The sequence below is a fragment of the Microtus oregoni genome, unplaced genomic scaffold, assembly GCF_018167655.1.
Source record: "Microtus oregoni isolate MIOR12 unplaced genomic scaffold, Mior012 000073F_000, whole genome shotgun sequence".
Classification (NCBI taxonomy): Eukaryota; Metazoa; Chordata; class Mammalia; order Rodentia; family Cricetidae; genus Microtus; species Microtus oregoni.
The window spans coordinates 2220604-2242664 of NW_024543980.1; the positions used below are offsets into that span (position 1 = coordinate 2220604).

Sequence of the window (22061 nt, forward strand, 5' to 3'; positions counted from 1 at the left end):
GTAGTAGGAGACTTCAATACACCTCTCTCACCAATGGACGGGTCAATCAGACAGAAACCTAATAGAGAATTAAGAGAATTATTAGAGGTAATGAAGCAAATGGACTTAACAGACATCTATAGAACACTCCACCCAAATAGGAAAGAATATACTTTCTTCTCTGCAGCTCATGGAAACTTCTCGAAAATTGACCACATACTCGGTAACAAAGGAAACCTCCACAGACACAAAAAATTCTCAGTCTCCACCTGTGTCTTATCAGATCACCATGGATTAAAGCTAGAAGGCAACAACAATGCTACCCCCAGAAAGCCAACAATCACATGGAAACTGAACAGTCAACTACTGAACCACATCTGGGTCAAGGAAGAAATTAAGAAAGAAATTAAAGTCTTCCTGGAATTCAATTAAAATAAAGAAACAACATACTCAAACTTATGAGACACTATGAAAGCAGTCCTAAGAGGAAAGTTCATAGCACTAAGTGCCCACTAAAAGAAAACAGAGAAAGCATACATTGGGGACTTAACAGCACACCTGAAAGCTTTAGAAAAAAAGAAGCAGACTAACCTAGGAGGAGTAGAAGACTGGAAATAATCAAACTGAGGGCTTAAATCAACAAAATAGAAACACAGAAAACAGTCCAAAGCATCAATGAAACAAAAAGCTGGTTCCTGGAGAAAATCAACAAGATTAATAAACCCCTATCCAAACTAATCAAACGGCAGAGAGAGAATTTGCAAATTAATAAGATCAGAAATGAAAAGTGGGACATAACCACAGACACAGAGGAAATTCAGAGAATCGTTAGATCTTACTACAAAAGCCTGTATGCCACAAAACTGGAAAATGTAAAAGAAATGGACACCTTTTTAGATAAATACCATATACCAAAGTTAAACCAGAAACAGGTGAACAATCTAAATAGACCTGTTAGTTGTGAAGAATTAGAAACTGTTATCAAAAACTTTCCTACCAAAAAAAGCCCAGGACCAGATGGTTTCAATGCAGAATTCTACCATAACTTCCAAGAAGACCTAATACCTATACTCCTTGATGTATTTCACAATATAGAAACAGAAGAGTCATCGCCAAATTCCTTAAAGCTACAGTTACTCTGATACCAAAACCATTCAAAGACTCAACCAAGAAAGAGAATTACAGGCCAGTCTCACTCATGAACATCGATGCAAAAATCCTCAACAAAATACTGGCAAACCGAATCCAGGAACACACTAGAAAAATTATCCATTATTATCAAGTAGGCTTCATCCCAGAGATGCAGGGCTGGTTCAACATACGCAAATCTATCAATGTAATCCATCATATAAATAAACTAAAAGAAAAAAACCATATGATCATTTCATTAGATGCTGAAAAAGCATTCGACAAAATTCAACATCCCTTTATGATAAAAGTCTTGGAGAGATTAGGGATACAAGGGTCATACCTAAATACAATAAAAGTTATTTACAGCAAGCCGACAGCTAACATCAAATTAAACGGAGAGAAACTCAAAGCCATCCCACTAAAATCAGGAACACGACAGGGCTGTCCCCTCTCTCCATACCTCTTCAATATAGTGCTTAAAGTTTTAGCAATAGCAATAAGACAACATAAGGGGATCAAGGGGATTCGAATTGGAAAGAAAGAAGTTAAACTTTCGTTATTTGCAGATGATATGATAGTGTACAAAAGCGACCCCAAAAACTCCACCAAAGAATTCCTACAGCTGATAAACACCTTTAGTAATGTGGCAGGATACAAGATCAACTCCAAAAAATCAGTCACCCTCATATACACAAAGGATATGGAAGCAGAGAGGGAAATTAGAGAAGCTTCACATTTCACGATAGCCATTAATAGCATAAAATATCTCGGGGTAACTCTAACCAAGGAAGTGAAACATCTATTTGACAAGAACTTTAAGGCATTGAAGAAAGAAATTGAAGAGGATACCAGAAAATGGAACGACCTCCCCTCCTCTTGGATTGGGAGGATCAACATAGTAAAAATGGCAATTCTACCAAAGGCAATTTATAGATTCAATGCAATCCCCATAAAGGTCCCATCAAAATTCTTCACAGATCTTGAGAGGACAATAATCAACTTTATATGGAAAAACAAAAAACCCAGGATAGCCAATACAATCTTATACGATAAAGGAACTTCTGGAGGCATTACCATCCCTGACTTCAAACTCTATTACAGAGCTACAGTAATGAGAACAGCGTGGTATTGGCATAAAAACAGAGAAGTCGACCAAAGGAATTGTATAGAAGACCCAGATTTTAACCCACAAACCTATGAATACCTCATTTTTGATAAAGGAGCTAAAAGCATACAATAGAAGAAAGAAAGCATCTTCAACAAATGGTGCTGGCACAACTGGATATCAACCTGTAGAAGAATGAAAATAGACCCATATCTATCACCATGCACAAAACTCAAGGCCAAATGGATTAAAGACCTCAATATCAATCTGAGCACACTGAACCTGACAGAAGAGAAAGTGGGAAGTACCCTACAACAGATGGGCACAGGAGATTGCTTCCTATGTATAACTCCAGCAGCACAGACATTAAGGGCAACATTGAATAAATGGGACCTCCTGAAACTGAGAAGCTTCTGTATAGCAAAGGACACTGTCATTAAGACAAACAAGCAACCTACTGACTGGGAGAAGATCGTCACCAAACCTGCAACAGACAAAGGTCTGATCTCCAAAATATATAAAGAACTCAAGAAACTAGACTTTAAAATGTTAATTAACCCAATTAAAAAATGGGGCACGGAACTGAACAGAGAATTCTCAACAGAAGTTCAAATGGCCAAAAGACACTTAAGATCATCCTCTACCTCCTTAGCAATCAGGGAAATGCAAATCAAAACAGCTTTGAGATATCATCTTACACCTGTCAGAATGGCTAAAATCAAAAACACCAATGATAGCCTCTGCTGGAGAGGTTGTGGAGGAAGGGGGTTCCCTCATCCATTGCTGGTGGGAATGCAATCTTGTGCAACCACTTTGGAAATCAGTGTTTCAGTTTCTCGGGAAATTCGGGATCAAACTTGAAGGCGTAAGTCATAAACAATGCCACACCAGTTTGGAATTATGATTAATAGGGTGGTATTTATTTAAAGGGGAAAAAACTTACAGATCACTGTCAGCCCTCTGTGCAACCAGGAAGTGAGTCTAGTTGCTGGAGGAGCAGGAAGTAAAGAGAGAGAGGAGAGGGAAGTGGCAGGTTTTTTTAAAGGGAGAGAGACCACGCCCCAATGGGCTGGTATCTCAGCGGCGATAGGCTGGAGGAGTGGGAGGACCTCCCGTAACACAAACTACCCCTGGACCCAGCAATACCACTCTTGGGAATATACCCAAGAGATACCCTATCTTATGACAAAAGCATTTGTTCAACTATGTTCATAGCAGCATTATTTGTTATAGCCAGAACCTGGAAACAACCTAGATGCCCTTCAATAGAAGAATGGATGAAGAAAGTGTGGAATATATACACATTAGAGTACTACTCAGCGGTAAAAAAAAAATGACTTCTCGAATTTTGCATGCAAATGGATGGAAATAGAAAACACTATCCTGAGTGAGGTATCCCAGACCCAAAAAGAGGAACATGGGATGTACTCACTCATAATTGGTTTCTAGCCACAAATGATGGTCATTGAGTCTATAATCTGTGATCCTAAAGAAGCTAAATAAGATGGTGAACCCAAAGAAAAACACATAGTTGTTATCCTGGGTATGGGAAGTAGACAAGATTGCCGGGCAAAAAATGGGGAACTTGGGGTTGGGGTGGGGTAAGTGGAGATCGGGAGAGAAAAGTAAGAACGGGAGAATGGGGGGAACTTGGGGAAACGGAATGATTGGGAGAAAGGAAGGTTGGATAGAGGAGCAGGGAATCACATAACTTAATTAAGGGAGCCATCTTAAGGTTGGCAAGAGACTTGAACCTAGAGGGGCTCCCAGGTGCCCAGGGCGATGTCCCCAGTTAGTTCCTCGGGCAGCTGAGGATAGGGAACCTGAAATGACCCTATCGTATAGCCATATTGCTGAATATCTTGCATATCACCATAGAACCTTCATCTGGCGATGGATGGAGATAGAGACAGAGACCCACATTGGAGCATCGGACTGAGCTCCCAAGGTCCCAATAAAGAGCAGAAGGAGGGAGAACATGAGCAAGGAAGTCAGGACCACGAGGGGTGCACCCACCCACTGAGACAGTGGGGCCGATCTATTGGGAGCTCACCAAGGCCAGCTGGACTGTGACTGAAAAAGCATGGGATAAAACCAGACTCTTTGAACAAGGAGGACAATGAGGGCTGATGAGAAGCCAAAGACAATGGCACTGGGTTTTTATCCTACTTCATGTTCTGGCTTTGTGGGAACCTAGCCAGTATGAATGTTCACCTTCCTAGACCTGGATGGAGGGGGGAGGACCTTGGACTTTCCACAGGGCAGGGAACCCTGACTGCTCTTCGGACTGGAGAGGGAGGGGGAGAGGAGTGGGGGGAGGAGGAGAAGAGTGGGAGGAGGGGGAGGGAAATGGGAGGCTGGGAGGAGGCAGGAATTTCTTTTTTTTCTTTCAATTAAAAAAAAAAAAGAAAAGAAAAGTACTCCTCTTCCTGATAATATCTTATCCAGAACCAAATGTCTTATATAACCCCTCCCACGATGTTCCCAACACAAGTCCCAATCTTAACCTTTGTCTTTTCTGACACCTGCTAAGGAAGCAGTACATACAAACCAACTTGAAAAGAAAGAAAAGAAAAGAAAAGAAAAGAAAAGAAAAGAAAAAGAAAAAGAAACCAACTTGCTCTTTTTTAGGTCAAGGGGCTCAGTGAACAAAATGATTGTTAGGAATGAGAACCTGAATTCTATCTTCAGCATAAAAAGCCAGCATGGTGGCACACACTGGACGGAGACAGAGGCAGGGAGTACTGAGACTCAAAGGCCAGCCGGCCGAATCTTCTTGGTGAACTCAAGATCCCAGTGAGAGATTGTTTCATAAAACAATCCTGAGGAACCATACCGGAGGTCGACTCTGACCTTCACACACATGTGCACTGATGTGCACACACACGCATGCATGCTCTTGTATATACACATGCACACAAAGAAAATCAAGGTGACCTAAGAGCCTGAATTACTTTTGTATTCTCCAAAGTAGAAAGATTCATAAAATACTATATAATTAGCGCACTATAAACTCAAAGTTAATTAATGCAAAGTTATTAAAATTCTAATTCAGTGGTCAGTATTTTTAAACATAATTATGTTTTTAATAAATGGAAAATAATGAAATAGTACTTTTAAATGCATGTATACCCCCCATAAGATCAACCTTTATCCTGACACTTTCTATAGTAGAATCGTTTATGAAATTGCAAACAAATTATGCTAACTATCTGCCATTGAAAAATGAAGAGAAATGAGTGCATAATTGTAGAGTCTGTGTAAATGGTGCTTAACATTCAGATCAAAGTCATAAAAACATTTAGTCTTCAACACATTTCTAAATATTTTGACTTTTTATAAAAGTAACTAATCATAGATTATATATAAAAGTGACCAACTATTGCATATCACAAACTGCTAAATACCAAATCTCAGCCTGAGGTAATTAAAACCCTAGGCCCAGTTCTAGGATGAACAATCATTCTTGGTGGCCAGAGGCAAAAAAACTCTTAGAAATCATGTAGTCAAGCCCTAAGTCACATGAAATCAAGGCAACTGATGCTCAGAGAGGTAAAGTGACTAAGCTACAGGACACAGAGAATTGATGGTCCATATTACTAGAACTAGCACCTCTAACACTCAATCTCAGATCCTAGCTCCTACTGTACTTCTTGTGAATATGACTTTCTATTTGCATATTGACTACAATTATCTCCATTTCCTCTTAATGAAGGTACTAGGGTGATAGCTGGGAACCATTAAGAATGAATGGTGCATTTTATGGTTGGAACACCATTCTCTTTCTGTTTTTTTGTTTGTTTGTTTGTTTGTTTCTTGTACCGGGGATTAAACCTAGGGTCTCACCCATACTAGAACAGAATTCTGCTACTGAGCTCCATTCCTAGCTTTAGTTTGCATGTGTTTGTTTTTCTTTTCTTTTTTTCATTTTGATAAAGGGTCTCAGGAAGTTGCCCAAGCTGGCCACGAATTCACTCCATTTCTTTCTCAGAGAGGCCTTGAACTTATTGTCTTCCTGCCTTAGCCACCTGAGTGTCTGGAATTGTATGTCTGAGCCACCAGGCTTAGCTGTGTTCATGTTCTGTGTTCCATCATGACTCCGGAGTAGTCTTTTAACTTGGCCTATGATGGCCTTCTTTTCCTTAGTTGAGGTCAATGACATCAACAGCCATTTCAGAGGTAGGAAACAGCAAACAAAATTGTTTTAGCTATTTATATCACTCATCGCAGTGCTAACAGTTTTAAGCAAAGAAGACTTTCTCAACAGAAGCTTGACTGGCATTTTAGGTCGAGTGATTCTATGCATAGGGTTGCCTGGTTCACATGGCAACGATGTGCAATGCTCCTTTGGCATCCAGATAGTCACTGGCCGCAGACCTCCCCTCCCAGTAAGTACTAGTCTATGAATAAGGAAGTTTAAAACATCAAAATTAAAATAAAAAATCCTAGTGAAGCTGGGTGGTGGTGGCACATGCCTTTAATCCCAGCACTCTCTGTGAGTTCAAGGCCAGTCTGGTCTACAGAGCTAGTTCCAGGACAACTAGGGCTGTTACACAGAGAAACCCTGTCTCAACGAAAATTCTGCTGAACAAAATACCAAAATTCTAAAGATTTGGGGAAAAATCAATACTGCTAAGCCTTTCACCTCAGGCTTAGTGTGAATCACATGGCACAGTTACTGATCCTATCATCATTTAAAAATGTTACTTTGTTAAACATGACATTTTTGCAATAACTTAAATACTCTATAACAAATGCTATCAAGCATGAAGGGCTTCCCTTCACTGGAGAACCCAAGACAAGTAGCTCTTTCACCTTGCCCTAATCCAACCTTATTCCTTAAGCTTTGTGGCAAACCAGAACACCTCCACCACATTTCCAAATGCCTGTATAGACTGAGAACTCCTGAAATAGAAGCTGATTTTTCGCACGTAAGAAGTCTAGAGAAAGTCAGCCTGGGCCTGAAGTGGTATCTCTATTATGCCCAAAGGGATGAAGGGCCCATTTATCTCTACTGTATTCAGAGGACGGCTACCAGAGCTGAAGAATTATGTACTAATTACAGAGAAGAAAATATAGGATAAACAGGAAAATCACTCCAGCTGAGCCTGACTCTTTACGTTAGAAAACATAACTGTCCAAGGAGCCCACCCAATAAAGCTTAACACATATCATTAGCCAAAGTATAATATATATATATACACATACATACATATATATATATGTATATATATATATATCATTAACAGTTAATGATATATATATATATATATCATTAACTGGAATTGAATTGCATAGACAGCCCTAGCTACAAGAAGCTGGGAAGTGAGCAGTTTTAAATAGGCACATTTCCAGCCTCAATAAAGCTGATAGTCCACCTGGAAAAAAATATGTGCAAATGAATGAAGGGAGACTGGCAAGATGTGTTCACTGCAAAGACCATGCACATACTGGCTATTTTGGGTGACTGCAAATATAACTTTCTCTGTTAGTCAGGTGATGGTTATCTAACCAAAGTATTTTAATCATCACTTTTAGAATCACAGATATAAACTGTAATATTATCCTAAGCTGAGACTGACAAAAGTGGAGCCCGAAACAGGGTAGGCACACATGATTTATGTTGAGAGAATTTTGTAAGAAAACGACAGCAGCAGCAAAGGAAAGGGAAATAAGCCAAACAAGCATGTATTCACAGATCAGGTTAAACACTGGTCTGGTGCACAAGGGAGCCTGGATCACTGCATAGAGTTTTCTTGCCTTGAGGGAACGAAGCATAGCCCCTTGACTTTGGTTAATCTTGTCAGCTTCTAGAGAAGGGCTGGAATATGTCTGGGTTTTTCGACTTCCATCAGCCAGGGGCAAATCTCCAGAGAGGATTACAAGTGTGAGCTGCTTAGAAAGACAGTCACTAAAGCCAGGAAATGGAAACACACCCCCTAATGTGGAACTGGGTGGTCATCAATAACATTTACTACAGATACTCATTTGGATATGGTCTCCAAAGAATCGCCTTCATTTTTATTTTGCATTACTTGAAAGTATAACCTTACATACATCCCTGGGATTAGAGGTATTGGGAAAGCTGGCTACAAGTTGAAAGTGTCTCATTTGAAGAAACCAAATAATTAACAGGTGTTGACTTGTTTTGCTGAAGCACCAATGGAGGAAACACATTATGATTTGTTCTGGGTATTAATTAGAATCTGCCGTGTCGCTCACAATCTTGTCAGGGCACATAATATCTCATAGTCTTAGGGTCTCATTTAAAGCTCAATGAATATTTAGTTCATGTTGACCAACAAAATAAGCAAAAGAATTATGCTGCATTTAGTCATATCTGAAATGAGCAAGCTCTTCATCTTCTTAAGCAGTCTGAGGCTAATATAATTCACCTTCATGAAATAGTCTACATAATTTTATAAGTTCTTAAAGGGCTGCAAAGTCTTCTTGAATGGCATATATTAAATATTGAGAAAAATGAAACAGTGAATTTTCAAAATTACATGCAAGAGAATGTAATATTAGTTTTTCCATAGTGAATTAAAAATATCAAAAACCTCTTTTTTACTTAAAAAGTAAAAATAAAATCTTTCTTTGGTCCTTGCATATTAAATATTCTATAAGATGCAGAATTACAGGAATCCATGCATAATTGCTCCAAGTTCAGAAATTGTTTTCAAGCTCTAAGTCCAACATAGAGCCAGACATGGAAAACAGTTTTCTAAAGAACTATTGACCCATGTTGAAAATGGAGTCACTTTCCCAAGAAAAGAAGCCTCCCTGTGGTCTGTTAGATCTCTTTATAGGTATCAGAACTGGGCTTTGAATAATATGTACTTTAATTGATGTACCATATTACAGATGTCATGGGAATGTATCACTTCTACTATAATTCAGGACATTGTCAACCAACCCATGCTAAAACCTACTGAATAAATCACTTGATAAATTGAGCATATTGTAATTTGAATTCTTTATCTGGTCCTGAACTGTTTTCTTTTTAATTTCTAAGGCTGATAAAAATAACAGATTCCTCTTAGAGAACAACACATGAATCTATAATTGAGGATTGTTGCAAACATGGCATGTCCATATGTCACCCTATAGAAAATAACTGCTCGCCTTGGGTTTCTTTCTTTGATCTTTGTCCCTGCTGTAGATACTAAAAGGTTGGGGCTCTAGTCAGTGGTAGACTGCTTGCCTAACAAGTTTGAGAGCCTGGGTTCAATGCCCAGTATTAGAGTGAGAGAGAGAGAAATAGAAGACACAAAACTGACCTCCCCTTTCTCAACTATTGGTTGGATATCTGTGTCTATTCTTTGTAAACATATACATTAAAAATTCATAAGCCAGGTGTAATGTAATATGTAATTCCATCACTCAGAGGACAGAGGCAGGAGGATCAGGAGTACAAAGCCAGTCTTGGCCATGTAAATGAGTTTGAGGCCATCTTAGACTCCATGAAATCCCCATCTCAAACAAAACTTCAGACTCTTGCCTAATACAGCATTTCTTCCATTTACTAAACAATTCTCATCATCTCACACTATGGTACTTAGGGGTGGAGAACCACAATCAGTGTGCAGCAAAAGAAAGTATTTTTTTTCAATTGCTATTTAATGCCACATTTAGAACATACAAAAGTAATTAATGCCAATTCACTAGGTAAAAAAGACACAGTGACCTAACCCTTATTATCTCTAGAAAGATAGATTATCCTATACAGAGAAAAAGATGGGGTGAAGGTTGATTAAGTATTAGTTGGGAAAGATAAGCGTTTGATACCTTACAACAAAAACACCCTGTCTGAAACAACAAAGGATAATATTTCTTTGTTTAGGATAGATGTGTGTGTGTGTGTGTGTGTGTGTGTGTGTGTGTGTGTGTAAGGCTAGCCAGGAAGTAACCTTGGTTAAAGGATACAAAATTAAAGTTGGACAGAAAAGAGTAAGTTCCATGGCACATCAAGAGGAGATTTTAAGTATTCTTAGCTGGGCATAGAGGCTCACACCTCTGATCCAGCACTTTGGAGGTAAAGGCAGGCCCACCTGGCCTACCTGCTGTTCAAGGCCAATCTAGCCTACATGGTTAGTTCTAGGACAGTTGGAACTACATAGTAACACTCCGTCTTTAGAAACAAAATAAAAAACAAAACAACTGCTCACCACAGAAAATACTGGAGCGATACATGTTAATTTGCTTGATTCAGCCATTGCACATGTGTATATATTTCAAAACCACGTTTTACATCCTAAATATACAATCATTATTTGTTATCACCAGAAAATTTGTTCCAGAGATTCACAAGGATGTTGGAGTCCATTACATAAATAGTGTAATATTGGCATAAAACCTCCATACAGACTCTAGTTATTCAGACTTATCTCTGGGTGACCTATGATACCTTGTGCAATATAATGCTATGTAAGCAGTTGCCAAAGGAGATTGGTGAGAGAATAACACCAAACAAAAAATCTATACATATTCAGCACAGATGTACCCGATGCCAAATAGTTTGGATTGCAAGTTGGTTGCTGACACAGAGGGCCAATTGCACACATTTCTATTTGTCAACTTGCAAAAAATAAATTGGGAGAAATATTATGCACAAATGCAGTATATATAAAAAGCCAAAATGAAAACCTTAATATATATATATATATATATATATATATATATATATATGTAGCTTATTTTCTCACATCCACATGTGAAACTTGAAAGTCTCTCCAATGTCATGTGACTTACCTGCTTATCAAAAGCTGCCCAGGATGGTGCATTGGCTCCATCTCCTTTTGGAAACACAGTGTTTTTAGGCTTTATCTTTTGTCCAGGTAGCGGGTCTCCACCTATTCCAGGCTTCTCATCATTCACCAGCATCCTGACATTGTTACAAAAGCCCCAGTGTTGGGATTTATGAAACTTCTCCTTTCCCAACTGTGAATACAAAAGACAATAATAAAAATGTGCCAAAGCTATGATTTTTGATTTTTCTTACAGTAAAGGGTGTTTCCCAATATAAATACATTTTCCCCTGTTTATTTCCCATCACAAAATGCATATGAAGTGTCAAGTAACTGAGAAATTTCTATCCATAAAATTGTGTCACATTTTAAATTAGGTCTATTTTAACTTTAAAACTTTGAAAAGCAGGAAAAAAAAAAGCTAGGTACAATATTTCCAAATAAAGATTACTGCAAGCGAACATTTAGAACAGTGGTTGGCTGATTGGCCTGTTTTACTTATTTGTAAATAATGCAAGGCAGAAAAACTTCTTTACTTCAGAAAAGAAAGACACTGTTTTCCATGGAAGCCTAAGCATTACATTCACCAAAACAGAAAACGAAAGCTTGTCCTTATCAACAGTAAAAAAGGGAAATTCCTCACAATTTCAACTGTGAGACCTTGCTTCCCACTGTTTCTGGTGATGCAGACAGAGAATCCACAAGAGATACCAGGGGGTGAGAAGGATGAGGGCCAGATTCAGTCGACAAATGTTGCGAGTGACAAAGTCGAAAACCACCAATGGAAATACAGAGGTAGCAATCCCCAGCAAGCTGAAGAGTGTGTATGTTCCATGGCCTGGCAAGGCCTCTCCCAGACAGTCTCTTGTCAGTAAACATAGCATATGCCCTTCAATGTTATAAGAATGATAAATGGCAACAATGCCAGTGCCTGGCAGTTGTACAAAAGATACCTCAATTGTGTTGTTTGATACTAAAAGTCTACAATAATCTGTATGTTGATATGGTCAAGTGCTAAAATATGTCACACACACACACACACACACCCAGTTGGCAGGTAGTGAAGGGCTCTTATGAGACGTTTCCTGGGGAGATACAAAGAGACATTTATTTTCCTGGATAGGGCACTGACAGGCCAAAGAAATTTATCTGTCTAAGTCCATCTTGATGAAGCAATCAGTTTGTTGGAGTTACATATAAGAGTATGGTGACTCCTGAGCAGCTGTATCTCCAAAAAGGCCCACCCTGATAGGAGCAATGCCTCGTGGAAGCTGCATCCCTGGAGCGGAGGCTTTCCCACAGTCAGCCTTCATTTCCCTAACATCCAGTCCTCTAGCATTCCCTCAGGCCACAAACTGCGCTGCAGAGGCACGATTATATGCAGCTGTGGGGATCAGGAAGGCTGGAGTGGTTGGAATCGCACGTGTAGGTCTCTCATCCCATCCTGCACCTCATTAAGAAGAACTGTTAATAGACCAGATCTTCTGAGGGTCTCTGCTGGTAAGCAGTGCCTCTCTGATTTCAAGACAAAAATGGCCATGCCATTACCAGAGGGCAGAATTCTGCAACAAGAGCACATAAAAAGTGATACTTACACATATACGGACACTTGAAAAAAACCTAAAAATTATAGCATTAACTATGGATAATATAGGCACAGAAATGATATGCAAAAATTCAAAATTATATAATATCCACAATAATATGCAAAACAATCATTTGTGCTATAAAATAAATGTCCACATGTAACATGACTTTATATAAACAACAGACATTTCAAGAGCAATTAATTAAAGCTCCATGTGAGTTCCTGGCCTTTGTCAGGGCAGTAGATAGGGATCAAAAGAACCTTATTTCTATTATAGTGCAGATAGTTTGGGATAAGTTAGAAGGGTCTGGGCAGTCCTCCTACAAAGGGAACCAAGAACCATGACAGCTGCCCAGAGAAGGTAACATCTCAGCTTTAAGGCTGGGGGAGGAAACTTATGAACAATAATGATTCAGATTGTTACCTACATGTATGCAGCCTGGCTCTGTTCTTTAGAAAATCAACTGCCAACACCTCTGTCATACCTCCTCCATCACAACACATTCACACCCACACAACCAGGTTATGTCAAGTCAGTCCCAAGTCACCAAAGAGCCAGGAAGAAACTGTGCTTGTATAAAGGAGGGGTAGAAGAGTAGACTTTCATAGCAATGTTCCTCTTTAGAAGCATTCTTTTCAAGGCACCATGTCACCATTGACAGCACACTATTTTTTGTTGTTGCTGTTCTTTGTTTGCTTTTTGTGGAGAGATGTTTGGTTGTGTTTTGGATTAGTTCTGAGACAAAATATGACCCAAGATTTACTGTCTCACTTCCTGTATCAAAACCATTATTAGATCAGTCTCATTACTATGGTTTTCCCTGGAGAAAATCAAGCAGAAAGGAACAGACTCCAGCTTGCACAGTAACGTGATATCAGCACCTGAGTTTACATTCATGTAGCATTCTACTCTGGTAAGCTTGCCTAGCCACAGCTGAATATTGTTGGGCTGAAGTAGTAGGGTTGAGGTTCTATGAATAACTGGCTGTTGCTCTGGGGTCAGAGGATAAGATGAATCAGGCAAAGAAGAGACAGGAAGATATTCCCATCAGGACTGGCAGTTCTCAGTGTGAGGATCAAAAGATGAGAAATTTAGTAAAAAAAAAAAAAAAAAAAAAAAAAAAAAGCCAAGTTCAAGTTTGAAAAGTACACTAAAGTAGAATATCTAAGATCGTCCGTAATATGGAAAGTCATACACTGAAATACCTTAATAGTTCCTTTCACTAGGCTGCTGAACTAGTCAATGAACCAGACTCTAGGCTGCTGAACTAGTCAATGAACCAGACTCTATACTTAGTAATATATCATAAAAATTAAGTCACAGTCAATCTCCTATCCCCTGGAGGGATTTCCCAATCACTCATAAGCTCCTTTATTGATCCTGGTTTCCACAATCCAAAAAGCCCTTGACATTGTTTGGAAGGCATGTGTGTGTGTGTGTAAACAGAGACTGCACTTTGCCCAGATGCCCAGACCTGAATAATCACACAGAAACTGTGTGGTTAATGACTTAGGCATATTTCTAACTAGCACTTATATCTTCTGGCATCTGTCTCCTTCAGTAGCTACATGGCATCTCCCCTGACTCTGCCTTATTTCTCCCTGCATTCAGCTTAGTTTTCCCTGCCTAGTTCTATTCTGCTCTGCCATAAGCCAAAGCAGTTTTTTTATTAACCAATGGTAATAAAAACATAGTCACAGCATATAGAAGGGAATCCCACATCATATATGGAGACAGATGCCAGAACCTTACCAGTAAGCCACAGCTTTGTGGCAATACATACATTACTAGAAATGGGTTAATTTAAGATAGAACCAGTCCCTGAAAATTGTCGTCTAACAACACATGGGCAGTAGCGTGTGTGCACTCGCACATGCATACATGCACAACAAATAAATTCTCCTTCTAAGTCCCTTATCAGCTACACGGCTTGCAAATTATTTTCTCCATACTATGTGCTGACTTCCTTTTCAGTTTTCTGATGGCCTCTTTTAAAGCTTAACTTTGGTGATGTATTATAGCACCATTTGTAATAGCAAAAAGCTGAAACTACTAAGTGGATGGGCTGAATTAACTATTGTTAAGTGCACACAATGGGTTCGCTCTATAGTTGTGAAAAGCAATGAGGCCTAGCTCTATATCCTATTAAGTGACTTTCAAGATATGCCATTAAAATGAAATAAAAAGATTTAAGAGCATAAGCAGAGGTTACTGTTTATTTAGTAAAGAGAAAAAAGTAAATACTTTTAAGAGATTGTTGTTTTAAAAACAGACTGGAGGGAGACAGAACCAAAAAAGAAAAGAGAGAAACAAGGAAGGGGAGAAGAGGTGTGGAAAGAGAGAAAGATGACTCTTAAGGCTAGTTATAGAGAAGGAGGGAGCAAAGTTGTGAGGTCATGAGCCCTGTCTCATTTTATAAATTTGACTTTGAAACCATGCAATGATTTTACATTATAATGAAATAACAAAATAAGAATACAAAGCACAATGAAAATAATGAAGCTAATTGAATATGGAGATGGTGACAAAACCCAACTCATGGCAATTATATAAGTAAAATGGAAAACTAGTCATTTGGAGCACTTATTTAGTAGAGGCAATGTATTGGATTCAAGCCAAAACATTGGCAAATACTACATGCCCCAAATATGTAGTATTACTACATATTTACTTACCTTACTCAATTACTATAAAGTACTCAGTTGGTAATTTGGAAATACATTACTAGTGAAAGATATCCTTAAAACAGAGAAAGCTATACTACAAAGAACCCTTTAAAAACCTAAATAGTTAATAATCAATAAAGTCATTGTTATTTGTGTCAGAAATTCTAAGAATATATATTTATGCTGAGACTAGCAAGTAATTAATTGCTGACAATGCAAGCAAACTATAAATATAAAATCAAAGAAGATAAAGAAAAATCCTAAAATCCTTAATTTGCATTGGAAATATCAGTTTGAATGTATCTTGTAATTTTTCTTTAAAATATATGCATATTTCCTAAGCTTGATTTAAGAGCAATAAATTTCAAGCTACAGATTGGGAGAAAATATTAGAAGCCCACATAGCAATAATAGATGTTTATTTAACAACAACACTAATATCTCAAAAGATAACAATCAGATTTAAACAAGTAGAAGACCAATGGATAGATTTCAAAGGAGATTACAAATGGCTAAGAGTCTATCAACATCCCAGACATTAGGGAAATTAAAATTAAAATGAGATATACCACATGTCTATTAAAAAGGCTAAAATCCAAAACATTGACAACATCAAATGCTCTGAACAACTTGAATTTTTATTCATTACTGCTGCCAATGCAAAATGGAAATGGGCCACCAAACACAGGCCTCTCAATGTGCTAGAGAAAAGGAGGCAGGAAGATCATGAGTTCAAGGTCTTTTTTGGCTAAATAGTAAATTCCAACTGAGTCCAACCTGGGATACATAAGACCCTGTCTCAGAGGAGGCATTCAATTTCTTATCAAGTTAAATATATATACACCATATGACCAGTTGAGAATTTATATGAAAGTCAGGTGTGTCAACCCTCATAAGAAGTGACCATTTTACTGCATTTTTTTGAGATAGGATCTGTAGCCCTGGCTGTTCTTGAGCCACTAAGTAGATCAGACTGTCCTGGAACTCACTATGTAGACCAGGGTGGCCTTAAACTCACAGAGATCCACCTGCTTCTGCCTCTAAATCAGGAATTAAAGGCGTATAAAAATTAATGTTCAACTTCACTAAGAAGTCAGGGAAGTACAGATTAAAACAACCAAAGTGTGGATGGGGTTGGCTGGAGAGATGGCTCAGTGGTTAAGAGTGGTTGCTGCTCTTCCAGAGGACCCAAGTTGGTTCCTGAAATCACAACAACTCACAGTTCTCCTTTAACTCCATCTCCAGGGTGTCCACTGTCCTCATCTGCCTTCTACAGATACATAAACACACATGTTTACATGTAAATAAAAATTAAAAATAAATTTTTAAGACTGCAAAGAATTGCAGTACATCCTCTGACAAAAAAATATGTAAAATTAAAAAACTAAACAATACAAACATTTAGAGGTTAAAAAACATAAATAAAAATGCTTGTGGAAATGAAAATTGCTGTGCAGAGTCCACTAAAGTTCCCATATCGGTGCCATACACTCCAGTAATCATACTGAAAGAAATGAACAAGAGAATCATAGCAAGAGTATTTGTAAAAGCCCCAAAGAAGCTATCTATCAACAGTAAAATATACAAAGGAATCTAAATACATGGCATATTCATACAATGGAACATTGGCCACATGGACAAATCTCACAAACATATTGCTGAACCAAAGATGTCACAAAACAAAAATCACAGAATATTTCCACATACAAAAGGTTCAGGTGAAAGCCAAAAAGTCAAGAATAAATCTTATTTTATTGTTTATAGTGACAAAAGTCAAAGTAGTGATTATGTGTAGAGAATGGCAGAAGATTAAGAGGGAGGAAAGGGTCATATAATTCCACATAAAATACAAAATGCTCAGTTAAATTTGATTTCTAAACAAAATCTAAACAAGTAATATTTTAGTATAACTAGGCCTCAGGCAATATCCAGAATATTGATTTTTACCTGCTGAAATTGGCAACCCCAGTCAATGGGGTCGCGTTCAGTGTAGTGCTAGTGCTAGTGCTAGCACTCCATTCCGTGATGTGCAGCTCAGGACCATCAGCTCAGGAAAACCCACTATGCATTGTTCTGCATGTGTTAGTCTTCCCAAAAAAATCTTTTTAAAAAGCACAAAGAAAGAAAGAAAGAAAGAAAGAAAGAAAGAAAGAAAGAAAGAAAGAAAGAAAGAAAGAAAGAAAGAAAGAAAGCAAAGTACACTCTGTACTATGTTGCTGATTTTAAAATATCTCATCCAAACACTCTTTTTTCCTTCCCACCCTTAATCACTGCATATGAGAACTGAGATACTTCTGCAGGCAGTGGGCATCAGTAATCAGAAGCATAGCAGAGCCATAAGCTGAAGGCTCTGCTTACATTTTTTATTAAAATTACTTTTGCATAGCATGCTTCTTTATTTCTGGAATCTTTTTTATGCCCTCATTCTTGGAGCCTTTCTTATTTGGCTGACTTAATCTTGCCAAAGAGTAATGTTATGTTTCAGAGGCCAGACTCTTAACCTCCATCAGCCAAGAAATGAAATGCGCAAAGCAGCGCTCGAAGTTGAATTGACTGGTGTGAGGGGTTAAAAATCAATCTCAGACGGAAAATCTACAAATACTGCCACTCTAGGGCCAGCAACTGAGATACAGACACTGCTCAGAATGTGTAGTCAACTGGGTGCACTGAATGCTTTGTAAACTTTGATCAGAGGTTTACAAACACCTCGATGGGCTCCATGTCACTTCCTTTTCATCCGTTTTTACTGCCTTCTGATAAAGACACTGGCAAACCCAAGTAAAGGGCAGAAACTCCTAGAAACAAAAGCCTGACTAGTTTCCCTCCTGTTACATACACTGCTACTTATTGCCGAGTTCTTTAATGTTCTAGGGGGGTTATGATGTTTGGAGGGTTGTTTGTTTTGTTTTGTGTGTGTTTGTACTTTCATCCTGTACTCTGGGTATAGGTGTCTGTCTCCATAGTGTGACACTAAACTTTATAGGCAAATGGAAGGCTTCCCTATCTGCCATGCCTCCTCGTGGATTCTTCTATTTAATAACAAATTTTATGGGTTTTTTTCCACCCAGAGTACTAAAGATAATAATTAGACTCATGGGCTGTAAAGACCAGTTGCCTGAAAGAAAACTAGTATCACCACGAAGACCAGCTTTGGGCCTCAGTTTTCTCTACTCTAAATGAAAACAAAATGAGTATCTAACTCAAATGGCTGTTGGGAACACCCACGGCGATTCTAGCACAGCACTGGACACACATTAAACACTCCCTGGTTATTTTATCATCACCATCACCAGCTACTTTGGATGGCCCTGCTACCTGCACTTAGATGTCATCTAAGGAAAACATTCAGATGCACTTTAAGAGAAAGGAGGGGAGGGACCATGAAGTTTGGATTTGGGTGTACTCAGCACACAGGAAAAAAGGGAAGGAGCTAGCTCTCTGTACGATCTAGGGAGATAAACATTCCTGGATCCTGTCTGGACCCCAGGATCTGGCCAGGACCTCGGGCGTCCTGCCTACTCACATTGCGGTTAAAGCTGTTGCCAGGCAGAAGCGGCAGAGCCATGCCTGTCAGCGTCCGATGAGGATTGAAAATCCGACCACAGAGAGATGGACAGGCTACAGCCTCGACCGCCGCTTGTTTGCCCCCAGCGTTCCCAGGAGACCGGAGGTGGCGTCACTGAGGGAGGCGGGGCTAAGATAGGCGGGGTAGGGTAGGGGGCTTGGGGCGGGGCTTAGGGCAGAACCAAGGCCTGGGAGGGGGTGGGACGAAGCAGAGGCCAGGGGCGGAGGCGGGGCCGAGCCCGCAGGGCCCCTCCTGTCCCTGGTTTCACTGCCCAGCCCACCCATACTAGCAGCCTAATCCAGACCTCACTGGTCTCCCTGCCCACATAGTGAACTGCTGTTTCCACCCACATCGCTTTTTGGCTTTCACTCCTTTTTTCTGGAGCTCATATTCTCCCATGAGAATTCTTGCCACAAAATTGTATACCATTTTGTTATTAAATTTAATTTAAATGCCCTCAAAAGTACAGAAATCCGACGGACGCCTGTGAGCTCACAGAGCTGTGTTGCATTTACATCAACCTTTATTTTGTAATTTAAACTTTCGAGATAAACCTAAAATCATTCACAACCTACAGGGAAACCCATTCCAGCGGTAACCATGGCCTTCAATCCTTCCTCTTGATCATTTTATATATGAACTAAGTGTGGGAAATGTAAGGGCCAATCAGTAGTGGTAGGGGGAGGGTCAAGGAGCATAAAATGAGACTCTAACCTGGCATGGTGTCTTACACCTGTAATCCTAGCACTCAGGAGGTAAAGATAAAATGATTACCTGAGTAACGCAAGTCAACCTGGGCAACACTGGGAGATTATGCCCCCCACAAACAAACAAATTCAAGACTATTCCATCATGCTCCCAGATGCATAGGATGAAAACCTACAGTTAATTAGTCACATCTCTGCTGGCTGTACACTCCGCTATGTTTATTGCTCCTCCTCATTCTGTTGAGATGCCCTAACCCCAATTACGGCTGGCCTTATTCTCTCCCTTAGAAATGGCAGTGGGAACAACCGATCATGTTTGCAGGGCCTTCATTTGTGGATTTCAAAATGTAGTTTTTACACTCTTCTTCAGGAAGCTGCCTTGCCTTCGCCCCTCAGGCCATCAAACTCCCTGGCTAGGTCTAGAGCTCTTGTTGGCTGACTTTTCGTGTTTCTTCTACTGCTTTGCCTCGCCCTTCCTCTGCCCAGCTCCGAGAAACCTCAAGCTGTTTTTACCAGGCAGGCTCAGATGGTAGAAATCACACCACCTTCTAGCAGCATGCCTTTCTTCCTATGCTTTATTGAGGTAAACCGTTCTTGTCTTCTGGGACTTGATTTACTGTGTGAGAGAGACACAGGTTTTGCCATTGCTGGGAAATGAATGTTCCCTCAGCTCCCTTCCACCCCTCCTCCGTCTGCATTAAGCATAATACTCACTAATTGCGCCTTCCTCCTCCTGCTTTGTAATCATGTATTTACTTGAATTTTCTTTAAATGCCTGAAAATTCTTCAAAGACAGAGATTGTTCTTCAGCCATCTCCATCTTTATTTTCTGTGTTTATAGCGCTTACATTTTTCCTTGCCTCCCACACAAGCTATTTGCCATGGGCATGGGGTCAAACCACTGAGTAACCCAGCCCCTGCTCTTTTCAGCTATGGGTTTTATATTTGAGATCTTTACATGTTGACACATCCACCAGATGGACTTCATTCATCTTATGTGCCTTCCGTGATTAGAACATAAATCAGTTCCCCATCTACTGTCATCTCCTGATGACAATGACTGTTTTCAACGTTTTGCTAACTACCAACAATAAGCAGCGAGTGACCTAAATCTCCTCTTTTGTTTGGAGATGTTTTGTTTTGAGACAGTTTCACCATGTAGTTCCTGATGGCCTCTAACTGGTAGTGTTTCTGCTCTTGCCTCCTGAGTGTTGAGGCTATAGGTGTATGTCACCAAGGCCAGCTTCTCCTAAATGCTTTCTAAAAATACCTCCTTTTTGTTATTCTTTTTATTTAAATAACTTACTTTCTTTTATTTTACATACCAAGCAGTTTCCTCCCCTTTCTCATCTACCCCTCTCCCATCCATTCTTTCTCATCTCCCTTCAGAAAGGGACAGGACTCCCAAGGGCACAATGCATGGCCCATCAAGTTAGGGCAGGACCAAGCTCCTCCCCTTTCCTCGAGGAGGGGCCAGATAGTCCAGCGTGGGAGAACAGGTTAACAAAAGCCAGCTAGTGCCAGGGAGAGGTTCTGATCTGAAAGTTAAAAGCCTTACAAAGAGACCAGGCTACAAGATTGTCACACACATGCAGAGGGCCTAAATCAGTCCCATTTAGGCCCCATGACTGTTGGTCTAGCATCCATGATCTCCCATGAGCTCAGGTCAACTGTCTCTGTCTGTTCCCCTATCATGGCCCCCTGGCTCGCACAATCCCTCCTCCCTTTCTTCCACAAGACTCTTGAAGCTCAGCACAGTGCTTGTCTGTGGAAGTCTTCCTCTGCTTCCATCAGTTACTGGATAAAGTATCTCTTTATTGCCTCATTAATGGTAATTAGGATAGTCCCCAATCTGTTTACAGTAGGTCAGGCACCCTTTCTACCATGTCTAGGAGTCTTAGTTGGGGTCATCCTTGTGGGTTCCTGGGGTTTCACTGGCACCAGGGTTTTCCGTAACCCCAAAATGGGGCCCCTATCAAGATGTCTCTTTTGTTATTCCTCCATCCTGCCTCCAACCCACCTCCTGCACCCAGCCCACCCAACCCACTCCCTCTTGTTCCTATCCCTCCATCCCTCCCAACCCCCACCCCCAGTTTACCCAGGGAAATCTTTTTACTTCCTCCTCCCAGGAAAATCCATGCATCCTTCTTTGGGCTTTCCTTGTTATGTAGCCTCTCTGGGGCTATGGATTATATGTCGGTTATCCTATCCTTTACTTTTAATAACCACACACTCAGAATGATTTTTTCTAGTTCCTTTCATTTGCCTGCAAATTTCATGAGGTCATCATTTTTACAGCTGAGTAATATTCCATTGCATAAGTGTACCACATTTTCCTTATCCATTCTTTGGTTGAGGGGGTATGTAGGTTGTTTCCAGGTTCTAGTGTAACAGCGTAAATTAATGCAAACAGATTGCAAAATATATACACAGCTTTAATGTGGAAATTAGACTTACAGTACCACGGTTCCCACGGAGAACAGGAAGCAGAAGGGGCCGGCTACGTGCATGCCCGGCAGATTTATAGGTAAACTTTCGCCCAAGGCGGACACGCCCCCTAAGGCTGGGCTTA

At 39.8% G+C, this 22061-nt stretch overlaps 1 protein-coding gene across 1 annotated transcript in view; it reads right to left on the minus strand.

Annotated features, from left to right (window-relative positions):
• Positions 1-18857, minus strand: part of LOC121441046 (EF-hand domain-containing family member C2) — a 155987-nt gene extending 137130 nt beyond the window's left edge. The window contains exons 1-2 of the mRNA XM_041642184.1: positions 18741-18857; positions 10967-11155 (exon numbers count right to left, since the gene is read on the minus strand). Of these exons, the coding sequence (XP_041498118.1) occupies positions 10967-11155; positions 18741-18782 (231 nt within the window). The 5' untranslated portion in view covers positions 18783-18857. The remainder of the gene's footprint in view (positions 1-10966; positions 11156-18740) is intronic.
• Between the last annotated feature and the right edge of the window lie 3204 nt (positions 18858-22061).